Raw genomic sequence first — 20,401 nt, forward strand, 5'->3', positions numbered from 1 at the left:
GTGTCTCAATTGAGCCCGTTGAAATCTGAAACAAAGACACTGTTTGTATTTTGCATATTTTATGCCATCTATTCTTTATAAAGAAAATTGTGCCAATTACATGTGATGAAAGCTTCTGTACTTCCTAATCTAAAATGTCTGTATCAGCCAAAATGAAATCACACCACTCTATCATCTCTCTGTACCTCCCTGTGTATTGTGACTTTTTGTTTGTTTTCTTTTGCAACCCGTGGCCATTAGGTGGCAAACTTGCATATGATGAAACAGCTCTGCTGTCCCTCTGATTTTAGGGTACTATATTCCTATTTATTTTAACATGCCTGTCTTCGGTTTAAAATTGCAGTATTCATCATGCTAAGTCTGATATTATTTTACTGTCCTTAATAATATTTTATTTACTTTTCTAACTGACAATAATCAGCTGAGAACTCCCTTCTTTAAATAGTCTTTATACTTGTCATCTTGATTGTAGAACAGTACAAATCTAAATTCAAGAAAACTTTTAGAAGAGCAGCTATGATTCTTAAAGCAAAAATCATTCTTCTTCTCTAAGGGGAAAAGTGCTTTGTTTATCATTCTTACATGAGAATGAAAAGCTACTGCAGGTAACATCCATTTCTTATTTTGTTGATGACTTGTGTTGTCTGTTACAGTGGACGGTCTGGAGAAGAGGTGAAACTGTGTGATGAAGTAATTAAAGCATCTGACATTGAAAATCCTAGGATACCTTCAGAGCCATGTGAAGCTGGTTCTCGTGACACAGCCAGTGAGAGCAGCAGTGATAATGAGCAAGAATTTATTTCGTCTGTCCTACCAGGAAGTCAGTCAAGTTCAGCCAATTTTACACAGCAATTGCCCAGAAAAAGCATCCTCAAAAAAAAGCATGCTCAGAAAGTCTATCCCAGCCCTAAAGCTGAAGATTCAGATGTGGTAGAAGCCACTGAACAACTCTCTCATTGTAAATTAGATGCTCAGGAAGAAGTACATGCTTGCTCTGTTCATAATGAAATAACTGCACCACCTTCAAAAAATACTACTCTGGGGAAATCTAGTGCTTCACAAATCTGTGAAAATACCTGTGGATCACAAATAGTTTTTCTAGGTGTGAGCAAAAGAGGGGCAGAACATCTTAGAAGAACACTAGCTAACTCAACAGAATATAGAAAATATGAACTGAGGAATCCAGTTAATTCCAAAGGCAGTTTACTGGAAGTGCTTAGGCACACACTTACAGAATGGAGAACTGAGGAAACTTTAAAATTTCTCTATGGCTCAAACTATACTTCTTTGTGCTCATTAGAGTGCATAGCACCTGCCAGCCAAGAGACTGAAGAACTTGATGAGGATGACTTGGATACAGCCGATGATCTTAACGCTGTTGCTGTAAGAGAGTCTGAAAACAGCTTGAATTATTCTTTACCTTTCACAGGCCCAGGTGAAATAGTTAAGCCTGTACCTAGTTACGAAAAGTTAAAAGAAGAAACGGAGTTCCTAGAACTCCGAGTGAAAGAGTTCTATAAAGGGAGGTGCATCTTGGCTGAAGAGGCAGCGACACTTGCACAGAAAGAGGAACATCCAAGCACAGACAAAGTAAGTGTCCAGTGGAATAGTTTGGAGGCTGTGTAAAGCCTGAATAGGCCTTCAAAGAATTATTACTTTGTTTCTGCCATCCTAAGTGGGTGTCTCACACAGGGAAGAAGAAAAGTATGCTGGCTGCACACTGTATGTTGGGTCAGATTATGCAGATTCTGTCCATTAAAAAATTACAGTTTGGGGTTTTTTTTCTATTCAGAGATAAGAGTAATCTTATGTTTAAACATTTATTGATAATCTGTGGCTGTTTTGATGCATTGACTTTAATTAAATACTAGGTTATAGCTGCTAAGGTGTTTTGTCTAACACAGGATGATCAACACGAAGATCTCACCTTCCCGCTTGTTGATTCCAATGCACAAATGCAGATTAGAAAGCGAATCGTCCTTGAAAAACTGAGAAAAGTGTAAGTATCCTTTACTTTGTTAAATGTCAATCTGAAGTTGGTGCTCCTTCATCATCGTTTTAAGTAACAAACACGCTGTCCAAGGATGGGCCTGGCTTTCTCTAGGTGGCCTTAGTCATAACTTAAACCCAGTATTGTCCAAAAGCACTTATTTATTTCTGTGACAGTCACCTGTGATACAGTTGCAGATGTCAGTTTGCATGGTCTGCATGTACCAACTGCTCAATTTTAAACTGAAAAACCTGAAGTTGATTGGGAGGAGTGCAAATATTTGTCTTGTACATTAAGCATACTGTTACTGGTAAAAAAAATGTACAGAGAAGGAAGCAATGTTTTCAAACCTCATAATCCTTTAAGCAAAGGTGTTACTAAAAGAATTTCTAGTCCATGTTTGGATGGCTGATTTCAGTATGCCGCTAGCTACAAGCATTAAAGGCCCTCAGAGTTGAATCTTAAAACTTCCCAAACATCAGACCTTCTTCATATACATAAAAGGGCTTTGGAGTCCCAGAAAATAAATTAAGGCATTTCTGTTGTAGCTGTTAGAATTACTAAACTGTCAAAGTTGAGAGGACCTTGAAAATATTCTCATTGTCAAGGCAATGCAGATAAATGAGTCTTTGAAGCTCATGATTCTGGTATTTTTGTTAGGGGTATTTACTTTTCCTGTAGTTTGTGTTAGCCAGCCAAACTAGGTTTTGCCAAAGGTTTGGTTTTTTTTAAACTAAAAACCCCCACAACGAAAACTTCCCCCCCAAAATAAAAGAAAAAAATCCTTTCTGTTTTTCTCTACCTGAAACATGTATGGATAGGCAACAATCATGGAATCAAACCATCCTGCAAGTGTCTGGCCTGTGTTGATTGTTTTACGTTTCCTGAGGTGATGCAGTGATCCTGTCACACATTGTGATAAAGCAGGGAATATCCCCAGCATCATGAGAGTCCTGTGCTCAGTTTTTGTAAAACGTGCAGTGATGTACAGAACAGAAATCTTGATTCTTCCAGTGATATTGATGCACTGTGTGCATATGAATGGAAATTCAAATGCAAGAGGATATTAACTATTAAACGAGTGAACTGAGGCAAAAGTTTAATCCTAAATGTGAAAAACAATGCACGTTATTTCCATCATTTGGGAATACTGACAACTAGTTAAACATTATGTGCGGTGTGTGTGCTCTATCAGTTTTTATGTACAGTCAGGTAGGGAGGAAACCTGTATTTTTCTGTCTTTTGAAATTTTCCGATTACTATCATCTTGGTTTCAACTATCAAGCTCACAGTGGAGTGATATTTCTCTTGCATCTGTGCAAGTCTGAGGTGCGTGCAAGTCTCAGACATGTAGTTTCCTTCTGTATTGTTATTTTTGAACCAAGTAAATATAAACCTTTGAAAAATTTAGAAGGCCTGTAGTTCCAATCCTCATAATTTTAAGAATATCTTGTCAGAACTGAAATGTGAAATGAGTAAGAAAATGTAGGTAGAACTGTATTTAATTTCTTCTTCACGTTCACTCTGAACTAGAGCTTATTTTTTAAAACAAGCTGTTGTGAAGTGAAGGTGGTGGCCCAAACACCGCTCAGAAGCTGCAATGAAAACTACAGGCCTGATCTGTTGTACAAAAGTCACTCCTTTTCTTTTTACTAACTTTGATAAGCTTTGGCCGAAGTCCTACTTGAGAAGAAATAAGAAAGAGAAGAAAATGCATATTGACTGGTGTCTTTTGCCTCCTAGATTACCTGCAGTTTTGGGCCCTCTTCAGATCGCTCCAGGTGATGTTTATGCAGAGCTGAAAAACCTTGTCAAAACTTTCCGGTGAGTATTGATCCTTATTTAGAGATTTTTCTTAATTGATTAATTAAACATGCCGATGAACGATTTGCAGATTTGCTCTTTTCTAGCCGTGTGTTCATGTAGGTAATGTCCCATTCCCTGTGGACTAACAAGTCAACCTTTTCCCTACTCCTGGCAGTGACTAGGTCACCAGGAGTATTTGTAGATTTTTAAAAACTAGGCCAGTGGTCTCTGGAGGATGATGGTGAGTCTTTTAAAGGTTCTGCTACCTTGTCACCTCCTATTAAGCATGAGTTTCTGAGATCTGTCGCTTTCTTTTGCTCTGGCTCCCTGCAGCTGGGCTAAATGGTTTTAATGTGATTAATAATTGTTACCAGTAACTTCTAGAGTCAGGAAGAAGGTCCAGTTTGACCTGTCTTGTTCCTGATTTTAAAGGGAAGTAGATTTAGTGGGCACTTTTACCATCCCAGAGGAAGCTTCTGCTTCAGTCAGTAGGACTAAAGACAGTATTTGGAAACAGTGAGATAAAGGAGGGAAAACAGAATGGTGGTAGCTTCTCTGAAGGTTTTTAGGTTTCCTTTGGAACACGACTCTCATAACTTGGACCTAGATCATGTTCTGCATCCTCAAGTGTTGTCAGGAAAAGAACAACAGCAATTGCTAACTGTGTGTACATTGTCACTCTTGAAACTTCGTTCCCACATCCTCAACCTGCATGAGGTTTACATGTGAATTTTCCAGAACTCATTCATGCGGCATTTGCCACAAGGACTCTGGGCTGGAAGGATGCCACTAAAACACAGATGTCTATATGCAGGATTTCTTACTGTGGAAAATTCTGTCTTCTCTTCCGATGACTCCGATCATGATCTCTTTTATTTAAAAGAATTATTAGTGTTTGAACTTGATTCTATGATTGCAGTCTTTTAAGTCCTGATTAACCTTTTGTTTTAACAGCAACATTGAAACCAGGGAAGATATTTTTGGTTATATCAAAGCAACATATACATACTGTATAGATACCTGTTATTTGAATAAGATCTTCTGTCTTAAAACAGTTTCATTGCTCTGCAGTTTTAATTCTTAATAGTTGCTTTAGCTTATGGATTGATAAAACTGGAAAAACTACATTTGGTCTCTTTCAGTCTACTTTTGTATGATTGATTATGTAAGAAGTCCTGGAGGTTCTCAAAAGCAGAACTTCTATTTTAAATAATTTTTGCTATTCAAAGACAATGTGGCCTGAATATAAAGTTTTAGAAGTGGTTTATAAAAATAAGACTTGTAGCCAAAATAGACTTCTAAAACGTATACATATGAAACATATATATATATATATATGTATATATATATATTTAAAGAGTGGAACTAAATTAATTTATTTGGGCTTTGATCCCAATACTTAGCTCATGTAGCAATCATTTATCATATTTTAAAAGTCTCCCCTGATCTATTTCTGATCCCTTAGATAATGCTTTGTGAGTTTATTTTTATCTCTTTTTTTGTTAGGAAGTAAATCGAAGGGAATAGAAGCAAGGTCTTGGGGCTCTCTTCCTGTAAAGATTCCATATCAGTTGCTTAGAATTTTAGAATTTGAGATGAGGGGTGGTTGAAGGCAAGTTATATAATATATATATATCTCAAAAAAATGGAGTTTTGTCACTAATAGTGAAATAATAAAAACAGGAAATAGGGAAGCAATAAAAACCTTTGGACCCTTTCTCCTTCTTACATTACTGATATGGAAAGGTCTGTTGATACACAAGAGCTCACTAAGATGAAGGCATAGATTTGAATCTCCAGTTCTGTATGTAGGTTTAAATTTATTTGAGTGCTCTCTCAAGCTTTGGATTTAATGCTTTGGCAGGGAGAAATTTTAAATGGCATTTGTATTTACAGGGTTTAGAAATTTCTTTGTTAATGTTGTTCACATACTTAGTGACTACAGAGGAGCACTGATAAATGCTCGTGCTTTTTCCTGCTTTTTGTACTGGAAATATTTCAGGCTGAAGAACTTGCCAAAGAGAGTAGTAGATAAAACACATGGCTGTAGTAGAGCTTAGCTGAAGAAGGGTAAAAGAGCATGTGGTGAACTAAGCAACAACAATTTTCAGCTCCATTGGTTTTTAAAGGAACACTTGCAGTTCAACCTCCTTTGGGCAGCATTTTATTCAATCACCACTGCTAAGAAACACACTAGAGAGATCTCAAGAGACATTTTAGAATGGTTAGAGCTCTTCCCAAACAAAGTCCCTCAGTGCCTGTAAGCTTTTGTTACGAAAACTGAGATGTCAAATAAGTCTCCAGAGTGTGTAAGGGCACTTTGTTAAAAGATTAAGAGAAAATTAGCTACTTATATATAAACTGAGGAGAAATGATTATGTTTGTTTATGTGTGGTTGTTTTTTTAAGGCATAATATTTCATATTGAAAATAGATTTTCATTTGTATTTTATGGTTTTTAGGGGAGTAAATATTTTGCATAATAATGTTGGTGTCCATCTTCTAATCCCCATTGCACAGTGTTCCTTTAGTCAAATTGTTCCCTTGAAATTCCAGGAAATGTAATCCAGCTGAGGAAAAGGTGTCAGCTCCAGCATTGCTTTCCTGTAACTTCAAGTTTGTTGTGGTCCCTTTCCAAGTTCTTGCACAGGGCACTTAGGCAGTGCTTAAATCTGCTGCCACAGCAGGCACTGTTTACAAATCAGGCTATCATTTGCAGTTGATGGTAATTAAATGGGAAGACAACTAAAGGAAAAGAAGTAAACCCAACTGTGTATGCTCTTTTTTGTCATTTTTGGGTTTACTGTTTTTGTTTACTGATAACTTTCACCTTGGACTCCTCTGTATTACTACAACTTCCCTATTAGAATCCCCTTCCTTTGCAGGCTGGGTGCTAGTCAGTTATTGGGAGGACATTTGGGATGGAATTTTTATGCATCTTACTCTTGAGTCCTTTATCCTGTATCCTGTAAGCTTCTGCTACTTGGATCCATCTGCTCAGTCTGAGCTCCTTCATAGAGTATGAAAACTGCTGCGTGGGTCCTGCTGGGGGGTAGGAGCACTCAAGTCTGGCTGCAGTGTGTCTTGCTGGAGTGAACCACAAGACCCACAAACTAACAACTAAGCGACCCACACAGCTATTTGGGATATCAGACTTTCCCGGCTTACGTTTGCTGCTCTGCAGAGGCCCAGAAATTAGAGACATTCCATTTTGGAAAGTTGTGTATTGTTTTCTTTCTTTAGGTAAGCAAGGGAGAATTTAGCCAAACTCTTTAACAGAAAATACTCCACTGCAAAACTCAAATCACACACAAAAAGTTTCGTACAGTTTTAAGATTTCCACGTTATATGCTTATGACAGAAATCTAGAGACTTCTCTTTCATGGATTGTTCTGAAGTAACAGTTTTGGCTAGAGACAAGGCAAAGATTTAATGAACCATTCTTACAGAGGCTCTGCAGTTCCCTGTTTTCTGAAAGCTTTGCTCTTCAGAGGCCTTGGTGTTGACACACAGCTTGTTTTTGAAAGTGACTGCCCTTCCACTGCTCCTTGTTATTTAAGGCTTCACACCTGTAGGTTGCTAGCTTTACTCTGATCTGCCTGAAATGTGGCTTTTTTTTCCAGCTGCACAAGTGTTTTAGGACAGGTGTTGTACTGAAAGGTTACTCATTGTGGAAGCCTGACTGTTCATCCAGTCTGGTGACAGTAGGACGGCAGCAGATCCATATTGCTGTATCCTGCTGGTTGCCTGTGTCTTTTGACTACCTCCTTCATAAATAGCATATTGATGGCAATGACTAGTGTTCAGACCTTGCCAATCAATACTAACATTGAATAAGAGTTAATTGACACAAATAACTGCATCTCTCAGTTTGTGGACAAGAATGACACCTTCCTGTGCTCTAATCAATAATAACTCCTTGTAGAGCATTGAAATAAAGCTGCTTTCTCTATTTGACAGAGTTTTCCCAAGTGGCCTGGAGCTGTCTCTTTCACTGTGTCTCATCATAGCAGATTAACTGGAATGTTACATATGAATTGCCTGTCAGGATGATTCCATCAGATATTTCTTGGTACTGTTTATCACTGTCATGAGTGTTGAGTCAAGATGTTCAGCCTTTGTTTTGGCCCTTGCTCTATAGCCAGAAAAATGTAACACTTAACACTTTACCAGGTACAAGCTTTGTTGCCAGATCAATTAGCTATTTCCAAGAGTAATTGCTAAACATTAATCTTTTAATAGCAAATATAATCTGTATTTGCCAGAACTGTTGGTTCTAGTTAGATATGACAATTCCTGCTTATGTAGGGCAAAACATTGTTTTGCCTTTCATAATTTAATAAAACTCAGGCTGTTGAGACACTGCTTGAGGAATCATTGCTTCAAAATCTAAGTTTGGTTTGAAGATTTGCAGATTTGAGGAGAAAAATAGGATAATATAATTTTGATCACTACGAATTTATTTTATTAATTTTTAATAGGTTTCTGAAATAGATAAATGCAAACATAAAAGGTCTTATTCATAACTGCATTTTTAATGACCACTTTGAACATAATTTTGGGGAATGAGTTAACAGAATTTGAATCTCAACAATTGCAAATAGAAATACTTCTATTTTCTCAATTTGTAATTTTTTTTTTCTTTTTTTTTTTTTGGTAACTATATACTTGCCCAAAGTAGTTAAAAGTTTTTTTAAAAAGTAATCTTACTGGGGAAGAAAACCCTGGATTTGTATTTGTTGCCAAACAGTTAATTTTAAACAAGCTCTTCCCTTCACCAGTGCCTGTAGGAGTGAGTATGAATAACGGGGTATCTTCATTCTGGATCTGAATTTGTGTAAGGCTTCACAGAAGGGAAACTGAGAGCAAGAAGGAAGCAAACACTGGGAGGCACTTGCCCCTCGTTATTTCTGTGGGATGGTGCCATCTGTCTGAGTAAAATTAAATCTGCTGGCTCTTTTGGGTGCCTGCCCAGCCACTGCTGCGTTTTTAACTGTGACTTTTCCATGAAATTGCATGTCTTGGGTCATGCCTAAATTCAGCCATAGCAATTCACACGTGAATTGTTGTAGGACAGGTTAGCACTTAACTTAGAACAGATCTGTTTTATTAGGCCGTTCAGCCAAGGGGGTCAGCTGGTTTCAGTGCAGCAGCACTTTGGTTGCACACCCATGAGGTTCTTGATTCACACCTCATTTATATTTATATGGCTCTTATATTTCCTCTGGCTCCCATTGCATAAACTAGAATTCTGGGTTTCCATTTTAAAAACACGAATCGTCAGAGGATTGGTGCTGGTATCTTATAAAATTCAGTCTGTTTCCACATTAGCTCTCACAGCAAATCTGGATCCGAAGCCAACGGGAGGGAAACTAAGTGTAAGAAGGTTTGTCTTTTCAGAAACACACGTGCAGTTGTGGAGAATTTCCCAGTGGGACTCACAGCAGCCAGGACTATTTGTGAGCATATTCAAAGAATTAACTTCTTTTCAGTCTTTCCCATCCCACTTTCTTATAGAAAAAAGAGACATATCGGGAATTTTGCAATTCCTCCATTACAGGATGAAAGAAACCTGAAAGTTGGTGCATTGCTCAGATACAGCTGTAATTGCTTCATTATAACTCAGTGTATTAATGGTAGACTTAAAATTCAGCTGTTAAAATCTGTTTATTTTTACTCTGAAATGTAATGATTTTTTTTAATTACTTTTCAGGTTAACAAACAGAAATATTATTCACAAAATACCTGAATGGACTCTAATCGCTATTGTTTTGTTGTCTGTGTAAGTACCTTTCAATGTCAAATATTCTTATGTGCAACTGTCTTAACTAGCCTATTGAAACAAGATTTAATCTTCAGATAAAAGAAGCTAAGATTTATTGAAACTAACTGTGGAATCAGGAGAAATATTTTTCTTATGAAAATGAACTAAATTCTCTTGACAAAACAGTATTGTCTGACTTGCAACAAATGTTAAGAATGGGCAATGACTTTTTAACAATAACTGAATGTTATGTTAAAAAAAAGAAAAGCCTTAGGGGGTTTTAAGGAGGGCTGATGGGATGAAGGAGTGTAATTCACCCTCTTCCATTTGCTGCTGAGAGGCATTCTTCCCTTCTCTGATGATAGGACAAAATGACGTGTATTGTATTATTTAGATTTGGCATAACTGTCAAGCTTTTTGTTTGTCATTTTACTTCTAATTTCTTAGAAGGTTTTACTTCTATGATTAAAGTCAAATTATTTCCATAAGGATATGGTGTGCTTCTGAATACATTTGTTTAAATATTTTAGCAAACTTCTTTTAGAGGGGAAAGCCTTTTTAGCAACTCCCAAGGAATACTGGGAGCCAGTATTTTATTTTTGTGAGGATTAGCTTTATTGCTCAAGATTATGATATTACAAGGCCACAGTTCCTTGTTGGCTTTGTTTTACTTACTGTAGAATTAAATCCTTTACAAGGATTTTCCTGATGGGAAACCTGATTTTATTATAGTGTCTTTGAGTAAACTTCTGTACAAATGCATGATCTGTAAAAGCAGTATTCATATGCATCGAGTTCCTTAATTTGTATTTTGCAAATTCAGGTACATTTCTGAGGTTAAAGACACAAACTTTGCAGTGTGTTAAACAAACACAAATGTGTATTAAATATTTACATTAGTTCACCTTTTAAGAAATCACTGGTGGTTTCACACCACTGGTGTCAGACACTGCCTTTTTCAGTAGGGTTAAATCATCAAGCAATCTTTGTATGTCTTGAGCTTAAATTACAGGATTGCAAAAATCTTTATTCCAGAGCCTGTTTATTACTGCACTGCTGCTGCTTCTTTTGGGCTTCCTGGGTCACTGGAGCCTGTAGGACAGAGAAGTGCTTACAGACATTCACAGGTCAAGAAGTATTGTGGGCCAGCCTCAGAGCATCCCCAGCACTGCACTTACTTTCCTTGATATTACTTCAGTCTGACACATTGTTCTGGCTTTACTGTCCCAAGGAAGACTGTACCAGCAGGCATTAGAGCAGGCTTCAGCGAGCCTTACATCTGTGTCACCCAGCCAGATACCGCTCAAATGATTCATTAAATCAGAACACAGAAAGTAACTTTACTTGAATGCCTTGGCATAAATTTTTTATCAACTATAAGAACAAATCTTTTGTCATTTTTACTATATATTCTTATGGTTGAATTGTTAATTTGTGAAACAGATCTTATGAATTTTTCAAGTAGTTTCTGTATAGTTAAGGAAATGGTGACTTTTTGATCAGAATTTAAAGTATGTTGCTGGTTTCTGCATATGATGAGCTCTAAATGTTTACATAACTAATGATTGTTTTACAGATGCTTTAAAATGTTATACAAGTAGTAGGCAGTCTTGGTAACAATCAGTGTAAGCAGAGAACCAAGTCTCTTTTTACTTTTGCTTTCTAAGGGTCTACCCCTAAACAAATGAATTATATTTCATGATAAAGTACAGTAGACTTTATTTCTAATATTATTTTAGTGAAATAATTAATAGAACCTCTGTTGACTTCCCCTTATTGTAAGGTTCTTGCAAGCTCATGATCTTGAGATTTTGAACAACTTCTCTCAGGTGCCTCTTAGGAGAGGATGTAGAAGAACGTAGGTGGGTTAAAATGAGTGGTAAGATTCCTCTAACAAGATGACACGTGTTGCATCATTTCCAGAAAGATTAAAGCAGAACACTTAATTATTTGGGAATTCGAGTCAAACTTCAATATTTAGTGGAAGCCAGGAGTGTGCAGGGAAAGGCTACTGAGGACCTGGGCAACTCCTCACATCCTCGTGTTGTGGCCTTTTCACTCCTGCAGTCTGCCAGGAACCTGTCATATATAACTAATATTTCTCATAAAAAGAAGTACGCCCTGTTAAGTCTTCTCCTTGAGCTGTACTGAGAGATTACGCACATCGTAGCACATGTAATGTCATTTATATCGTGGAGTTGTTGGGGCCTGAGACAGAGTGGGTCTTTATAAACTCCAGTCCTGTTCTGACAGTTTTTATTCGCAGGTCTTTTCCTGATTTCAGACATAGGACGACCATTTTACTCCCAATACTAAACAGCATAAACTACACCCTGGAAGAGGATAATACTTCCTCTTTCCAGGTGGGTGGCAGACCATATCACAAGTGCCCCAGGGTGCAGGGAACAGAGATTACAGAAGGCTTTCAAGGTATACCTCAAAAAAACTTATGAAGACTTCAAGTATTTTTTGTTTTGTATGGAAGGGGGCAGGGTTGTTTTGTTTCAAGTAGCAACTGTTGGACTTTGCTTGCACCCCATTTTGTGCATCAGTGTTGTGGCTCACCACTTCCTTCTCGTGTATGGCTAGAGCGTGCTGGGGACTTGGTGTACTTAACTCCACAGTGCAGTCTCAGAGTGCCCCGACCCTTTTTGTGATAAGCTGCTGGACAGAATAACTTGTCATTGCTGCTGTGTTGAATTCAAGTGTCATCAGTGCTTCATACTTGTATTATGGTATGACAGTGCTGTCCTCTCTTCACATGAGTGTGCATATTAACTCTTTGTGGGATACAACAAGATGTCATAACGCCGAATTTTGGTGCTTAAATTAGAACCTGGGCTCACTATAGTCTGCTGGTCCTTGACAAGCTGTTAAAAGTACTTATGTGCCCTTGAGTCTACTGACTGTTAAGGAAAGCTGGGCTTCTCATTCATTGCTCTGAAATGAAATGCCTGAAATGGGACAGTGTGACTCTTGTGACTGTATGTCTCAAAGTATAAAATGTTGGAGGACGCAGCAGTGGAGTATTTCATGTTCCTAGTGAGCAGTTGGATTTATTCAATCAAATTATTGTATAAAATATGAACAGCCAGTCTCAACCTTTATTGAAAATCTAGCCTGAGGCACTCCTATGACCAGCACATTCAGCAATGCTGAATTGACCTTCTTAGAGTACACTTTGACAGCCAGAGAATTATGTTCAAACAATTGCATTCATGCCTGTCATGGAGTGGGTGACTCTTAAAAATTATCTGTAGATCAAATTTCTTATTTATTGTAATTTGTAGTAATTTTGGCATTGGTAGATTCCTATTTCTTCCTGTAGCAATTTTTAATATGTTAAACAGAATTTTCTGTTCTAGTAATAGCTGCTTTATAATGTACTGTAAACCAGAATGCAGAAGTTGCATCTTTTTCCCCCAAAGAACGTTGCAAGAAAGCAAATGAAGCAGATAAATAGATACAAATACAGTAGTTCAAGAAAGAATGGAGAAGGCAATGTGAAGATTGGTTGCTGTACAAGCATGGGCACTTTCTGGCTTTAGTGTATACCCCTGGCACAGACTAATGGAAAGCTTTCAAGATATTTTCAGGAAATGTCTGCTTTCATCTTACTTATCTGAGCTGTCTGGTTCCAGTGAACTGTGGTCAGCTTCATCTACAAAGCCCATGCAAGAGGTTCCCCCGCTAAAAGCTTTGAAGCATTTCAAAATGTTCTGGGATTAGTTTATAAGCATTCGGCTGCAGTATTTAAACAAACTCAAAATGACCATGATCACTAAACAAAAGCCATCATTATATGAGTGCAGCCACTTTAGATAAATGTGTCATGTGGAGATGTACTCTAGAGGTTTACTCTCTGGGAGATAACAGTTCAGGAACTGGAGAATCTTGGGTTCAAGTATGTGTTTTTACTTCTTTGCACACGAGAGCACATCTATTGCTCAAGGCTAGCATTTCTAAATTATTTTAAGAGGAATTCAGATTTTTGTGATATCACTACTGTGTTCTTATCTGAAAGTGTCTGAATGTTTGAAATGTACAAATCTAATGTACAAATACATATACGATGTGAATCAGACTTGTATGTGGTTTCTGTAGGAAAAAGAGTCACTCTGCAAGTCAGCTGGATGATCTTTTATTTAGCACATTTGATGATGGAAGTTTGGTTCCAGGTTTCAGCTGAGAAAAATAATTTATTATTATTAAGCTAGAAATAGAATTATTTACCATTTTGAAACAGAGCTTGCAGGACCAAGAATCCAAAAAGTCTTTTTATAAAAACATTTGAATGCAGTTATAGTGTTGTCTCTATCTGCAGTTATATTATTGTGTAAAATAAAGGCAAGTTTGTCTTAACATGTTAAAAAATTTAAAAAATACCTTCTTCCCTTTTTCTCTCTTAATTTTAGGATGTCATTTGGTAAGTGTGAGCTCAAATAGGTTTTCTGTTAAACAATTCTTAACTCTGCTAAGCAGTTCTATTAAGCTTACTTATCAGCACTTTCTAAGCAAACTCAAAGCTGCTCATTTGGCAGATTGTGGACATGATCAGTATTATCTTAGTTCTTCCTAGCATGTTCCAGTAATATTTAGGAAACATACACGGAACAGTATTGTAAGGGATTTCAGGGTTGTTAATTGGATATTAATCAGTGCCAACTTTAAAATAATTTAATATCTTCATCATTCATAAGGGAGAAAACAGATGGAGAAATCTTAGCAGTTTCCAAGGAGATGTTTCTCCTGACACAAAAAAGCCCCACTGTTGTGTAGTGCTGTTGTGCAGAAGTGACCCTGGATTTCATTGCAGCCCATACAGCTGCAGTTATTTTTCCGTTCTGGTAGCCTTCTGAATGGGAGATTTGGATGTGCTGTGTGACTTTGGCCTTTGCCCAGCACAAACTCTCTGAGGTGAGTCCAGGATAATTAATTCCTCTTAATAGTGCTGGTCCTTGGCTTCATCAGCAGGAGAGGAGCTGTAGCACACACTGTCTCCTGGACTTCTGCTACATAGAGTTAGGAGGGTTGGCTCAGAAACCTGCTGTCTCTGCACCTGCCAGTTTTGTTGCCCAGTGCAAGGGAAGAGCAAGGCCATGGCTTTCTGCCAAGTGTCTTGGAAATCCCTCCAAGAGATAGAGATCTCCCTGTTCCCAGCAGCTGTATGTGTGGGCATTCAGACTGACACCTGCAACCGTGCAGAGCTGGTGTGCAAAGTGCATCACCAGCTATAAATTGTCCTTCGTGGTGGTGTTCTAACAATGTTCATCTCCACATTGTTAGAATGTAGAGATGTGGAACATCATTTTGGATCTTCTGTTTTAGTCACCGTTGGCAAGATTACATTCCAAATATACTTGTGAATTAAGAATATGATAGTAGGGAAAGTACTTTGCCACTTCGTTTTTGCCTTTCATGTGAATAAGTGACATTTTTGTTGCCACTTGTGTTCCAAGCCTCTGAAAGGTAGCATGCTAGATTTTGGATGTCTGCTTCATCATCTTGACTCACTGGGGAGCTGACTTGGTCAGTGGGAGTTCATGTCCTATTGAACTTTATGCTACAACTGTGATAAAGCAGATGGGAAAAAAGCCCAGAGAGAGTACTGTTTTAAAGTGATATTTCTTTAAAAGGTTTATGTTTAGAAAAATTCTGTTGTAATGTCATATTTTTCCTCCTTCTGTAATGGGTGCATACAGCTTTGTCCATTGGAAGTCATGTCATTGTGCAGAATAAGTAGTACAGTAATAGTAATATAGACAGCTCTGAACTAATGCTGCCAGTGAGCCATCAGTAACTCACTGTTAACAACTTCCCTACATTTAGCTTTAAACTGAATGTATTTTAACTTCATCCACTGAGCAAACTGAACTGTTCATTTTGCAACTGAATCCTGAAGCTGTAACCCTATGAAAATATATGTACTTATTAATAATTAATCTTAATACATTCAAGGTAAACATTTTTTTAATCATGAAACATCACCCATCTGTTAAAAGAAAAACATGACTTTGACACACGTTTGCATCTTTTATATTCAGAGTTTTAATTTTATCTTAGTTAACTTTGTAAAGAACAGCCTGCATTAGTGGGGATATGACATATAAGCAGTGGTTTTGGCATACAGGAAACTTCATTGTAAGACACAAATCAGTGTTAATTTGGCTTGTTTCTGAACCAAAAAAAAAAGTAGAGGTGGACATCACTGGAAAGGCTACTACAGCTTCCTGGCATGTGATCTTCAGGTATTTTGTACCAGCAGAATTTTTAGCATGGATTTGGGATTCACTTGTTTGGTTCCATGCAGATAGTCATAGTGGTACCTCTCATAGGCTGAATGGTGTGTCCTCTTCTTCTTTAGCACTGAAATAAATTGTCCCTGAGGTAGAAGTATTGTATTCCTTAACTCTATAAGAGAAGAACCACTATAAGAGAAAAACTTTGATTGTAAAAAATCCCTGTGAAAGAGCAGTATTATTTGAAGAGCTAATCATTTCTCTCTTATGCTGCTTGATGTAGATTATGGAATGTAAAACCTTGTAACACTAAACAGTAAGACAGGCTATCTAGAAAGGCATTATTTCATTCCACAGATTCTAGTTTCCTTTGTTATATTGCTGTTGAACATAGCAGACAATATTTTTGCCTAACTTACATTAAGTGTGTAATGGTTTTTAAGGAGGAAGAATCCTAAAAGTGATTAAAAACCATGAAGACCTTAAAAACCTTTATGAATTAATTATGTCTTAGAAAACAGAAATAGTTGAATACTTGAGCTGTTGTAATTTGCTTGGATCAACAGTGGTCCACAACCTACCCGAAGACCCACATATTGAAGGTCTGTGTCAGTTGGGGGAAATAGAGACATGCATTTTATTTACTTTCATATCAGGAATGTTATATTGGAGAACATTGCTGGTCCTATAATATTCTACAGTGACCAGAAATAAACTAAAAATTACTCAGAGGCATGAAAATTTGAAGGGGAGAGGAGATTAACTCAGAGAGGAGGCAAATTATTTTTATATGATATGATAATTGATAGTGGGCAGTACACTGATGAACTGGAGACCTGGTTTTGTGTCCTGATATTGTAAGAATCAAATGCAAAGGCAGTTCATACTACTTCTCATTATTTCTCACGTTTAACTGGCTGGTAGCAAACACAGCTAACCAGTATGTGGGAGTTTAGTCCAGAAACTGCAGAGTGTATATGGATAATTACAGACTGTTAAGTACAAAACCAGCATCAGTGCAAAAACTGTACAGATGCTTGGTTGTTTAGAGGCTTGAGATCTCAGCATGTTTCATTCCATTTTGTGTACCACACTTACAGCCTACATTCCACAGAAGTGCATATATCACTCTCTCTCTTCCACCTTCTGTCCATCTGAACATCTTAACACACTGAATAGATTTCATTCATCATAAAACTCAGTATTTCTGAGATGAGGTATTTGGGCTTTTAAAAAGTTAACAAATAGTTGAGGTTCCTCTGGCTCTTCATATTTGTTCCCAACCTCATCACATATTCTGCTGCTTTTAGGCGTATGTTTAGGTCAGTGTACTTTCACAAGTCAGTGTTACTAGTACTCGTCTGCTGTAGATATGGTAAGATTGAGATTAAGCGTAGAAAAGTGATTTACTAGGAATCATCAAGTCAGGAATAGATTTGGAAATAAAACAATTAAACAGGAAAAGACTTTGGGGTTTTCTGGTTTTGGTTTGTTTGGTTTTTTTAAACCTACTGTGTGCTGACGTGTCTGGGAAAAGATGCTTAAGAATCTGTAACTTCTGGGGATTTCTAAGAATCTCATGTTGAGAGGTCCAAAACCACGCTGGCATTTGTTTTCAAAACTGGGAAAGGCAAGTAGAGAAGTATTGAGGTCATTATGTTTAACTTGTGAATAAAAAATAATTTGGACACAGTGGAAGCAAGTCTATTCCTAGCATGTCTCTTTACTCAGCTGCATTGTTCCAGGTGTTTGATCTGTATCCTGGACTGTAATCAAGTTACAATGTTAGAAACTTGTGAAACCAAACTATGATCAATTTTACGATCATTGTTTCCCTAGTAACTGAGAACAGGTGAGTACATTGTATAAAGTCAAGTACTGACATTGTTTATCTAAGCATATTGCATTGTAGCTGCTTTGACTGTAGGTCACTATATTTTATTTTGTCTTTTTTGAATTTATTTTTTACATATCACTGAGATAATGAATTGATAGGAATAGAATACCCATATGTGGAAGCAAAAAAGTTGAGCAGTTGCAAAAGTGAAAGTATATTAAACAATGTTTAATTCATACAATGTACCATGTTTGAATATAAAAGCATCTTTTAGATATTAAATTGTCCCACTTTATGTGCACAATAATTTATAAAACCGTGTGTATTTTACAAAGTACTTAAAAGGTTCAGGCTCTGAGAAGCTTGCATTTTAGCATTCTTGAATCGGAGACTTATACCTGTCCTTAATTTCATGTAAATAAATACTTCAGTGGCATATATTCCAGTATTTGAGAAGTGTCACAGGAAAACTTTGTGGAACATAAAAAAAGGAAAAGAAGACTGAGAAGGCTGAAAGGATCAATTTTAAAATTAATTTTAAAGATACTAAATTTAAAATTTTGTGTAAGTTAAAGAAGAGGGGGAAATGGGAACAAATGATAGGACTGAGAAGTACCTTTGATCTGTCAGCTGGTTAGCAGGAAACAGACTTTCAAATAAATGGAGCTCTTTAAACAAAGCCTGTCCTTGAAATGTGTACCTAAGAAACTTAGATTTGTTAGAGAGAAACAGCTGATAGTGATTTCTTCTGGGTTGAAATTGTGAACTCTTTTTTGCCTTGGCGTTATGATGACAAGTAAGCTAAACTGAAACTTCTTGGAACAAATCTCTTTATGAATGCAAGTGCTTTAAATCAGATGCAGTATTATGAATGTTCTAATCCTTTGTGTCTGTGAAATAATGTTGTAGTCATAATTTTGAATATGGTAATATAGATGTGGGTACCTACTCTGTTTTTTAGAAAATTATCCTGCAGTCATATCTGTTAATACAAAATGGTGAAACAGAGTCTGATCCAGCTAAACTTTGTAGAAGAGAATTCTGGATAAGAAACCATAGATGTCTTGGAACTGATTTTGGTGCTTCCTTAGTCCTCTCAAGGTCTTTCTAATCCACTGTTAAAGAAACCTGGAAATGCTATTTGGCATATAATTACCCTAGTAATTGTTTTTTGCTCGACCTATATGATATTTCCGTTGATGTCAGTCCTGGTAGTCATTTAAAAATAAGTAAGTCTTTGAAAATAGAGTTCTTAAATATCACTCTATCAGGAGGCAAATAGAGGCATTACATATTATTACTAGGACTTTAAAGGAGTCATAGGTTGTGGAATTTTTGTCACTGGCATGACAGCAAAATATTTCCAGAGTGTTAGCTGTCATCTTTCTCATTAGACAGGCTAAACCTGGGTTAAAAACAGTGATCCCTGACTACTTAAGGCAACTGTTTAGTGTTACAGGTTCAGCATAATGCTGGCAAATGCTTGTAGGGAACGTGACGTCATTTTCCACCTGTTGAATGTTCTGAAATGTGTAGTTCCTTTCCTGGACAAGTGCCAAGGGAACTGACTTTGTTCTGTGTGTGCATATATAAGGTCACGACGCTTGCTTGGAAAGAACATTATAGGAGTGATACTGTGTGGGGAAAAAAAAACAGTTGATGCTTGCAATTGCAGAGACTAAAATAGTGTACAAAGCAATTGAGTTCTAAATTTTCTCTCAGCTGAATAGAAATTGTTGCTATTGTTTGTGCTACTGGTCACTCACAGGGAGCTGAAATATGGGAGTAGTGAGAAATGCCATTTGCTAGTTAATTTCTGAGAAGAATTGTATTATATAATTAATTATGTTGTGGTAAAATAGTATGAGTTACATTAACTGAAAGTTTCAGATGTTTATCTAATTTTTGAGACATTTTAAATTTTTTTTGTAGTTATTTATATATAGAGTGTACATTTGAAGGCATGTTGCCTTCAAGTATACAATGTACAGATCTGACACAAATAGCACTAAATGGCTGTACTGAATGTCACACCATGTATGTGTCACTGTGGTTTCCTTAAACACGTTATTGATTTTAAGACTTGAGTGTTCATTTGCATCAGACTTTTACTTTGCCTGTAAAGTTAATTACTGACCTAATGATGAAAATAGAAATTTCTTTTATATATGGGAAAGTTTTTAATTTGTCCTGCATTGAAAGTCAAGAGTCATTTATCTTACGGAAGTTAATATTTTGAGGACAAGTTAATTGATTTTTTTTTTCCTTTTCTGTATCTTGTTGTATCGATGCAACATTCTTATACATTTTTTTCATTGCAGGACCTTTGTAGTTACACAACTGGCTATTACAAATAACAGCTGGCAGCTGATGGAGTAATCCATAACTTTCAAGGGAGAGGAAGAAAGTGGCATAAACAATATATCCTACTACTCATGCTTGTTTGTTAGGTTAAAAAATTGCAAAGATCCAGAACATTTGCATTTTATTAAATCCATTTTAAAGGAACAGTTTCTGTACCTGATAAGGTAGCCATAAGCCTGTTGCCTCAACTCTTCTCTCCTGCACAGTACAGTTAAAACATTGAAGTGCCTTCAAAAAATGTCCTTATGCAGTTTAATGGAAAAACAATAACTGGACTCTCCTATGAAGGGAAAGACATAAAACAAGCTCTCATGTGGTATGTTAGGGTAGAACTTGCACAGTATTTTGCAAATGTTCACTCGGCCTCCAAAGCCCACGTGAACGTGATGTGACTGGAGGGAA

The 20,401-nt window shown here is 36.9% G+C and overlaps 1 protein-coding gene across 1 annotated transcript in view; it reads left to right on the top strand.

The window, feature by feature from the left end:
* RPAP2 (RNA polymerase II associated protein 2) overlaps nucleotides 1–20,401 on the top strand; it is a 32,488-nt gene that overhangs the window by 5,320 nt on the left and 6,767 nt on the right. Inside the window, exons 8-11 of the mRNA XM_039383426.1 lie at nucleotides 654–1,590; nucleotides 1,905–1,999; nucleotides 3,734–3,814; nucleotides 9,509–9,577. Coding sequence (XP_039239360.1) covers nucleotides 654–1,590; nucleotides 1,905–1,999; nucleotides 3,734–3,814; nucleotides 9,509–9,577 — 1,182 coding nt within the window. The remainder of the gene's footprint in view (nucleotides 1–653; nucleotides 1,591–1,904; nucleotides 2,000–3,733; nucleotides 3,815–9,508; nucleotides 9,578–20,401) is intronic.

The sequence above is a fragment of the Pipra filicauda genome, unplaced genomic scaffold (assembly GCF_003945595.2).
Source record: "Pipra filicauda isolate LSUMZ 115617 unplaced genomic scaffold, ASM394559v2 scaffold112_size3218982_pilon, whole genome shotgun sequence".
NCBI classification, from domain to species: Eukaryota; Metazoa; Chordata; class Aves; order Passeriformes; family Pipridae; genus Pipra; species Pipra filicauda.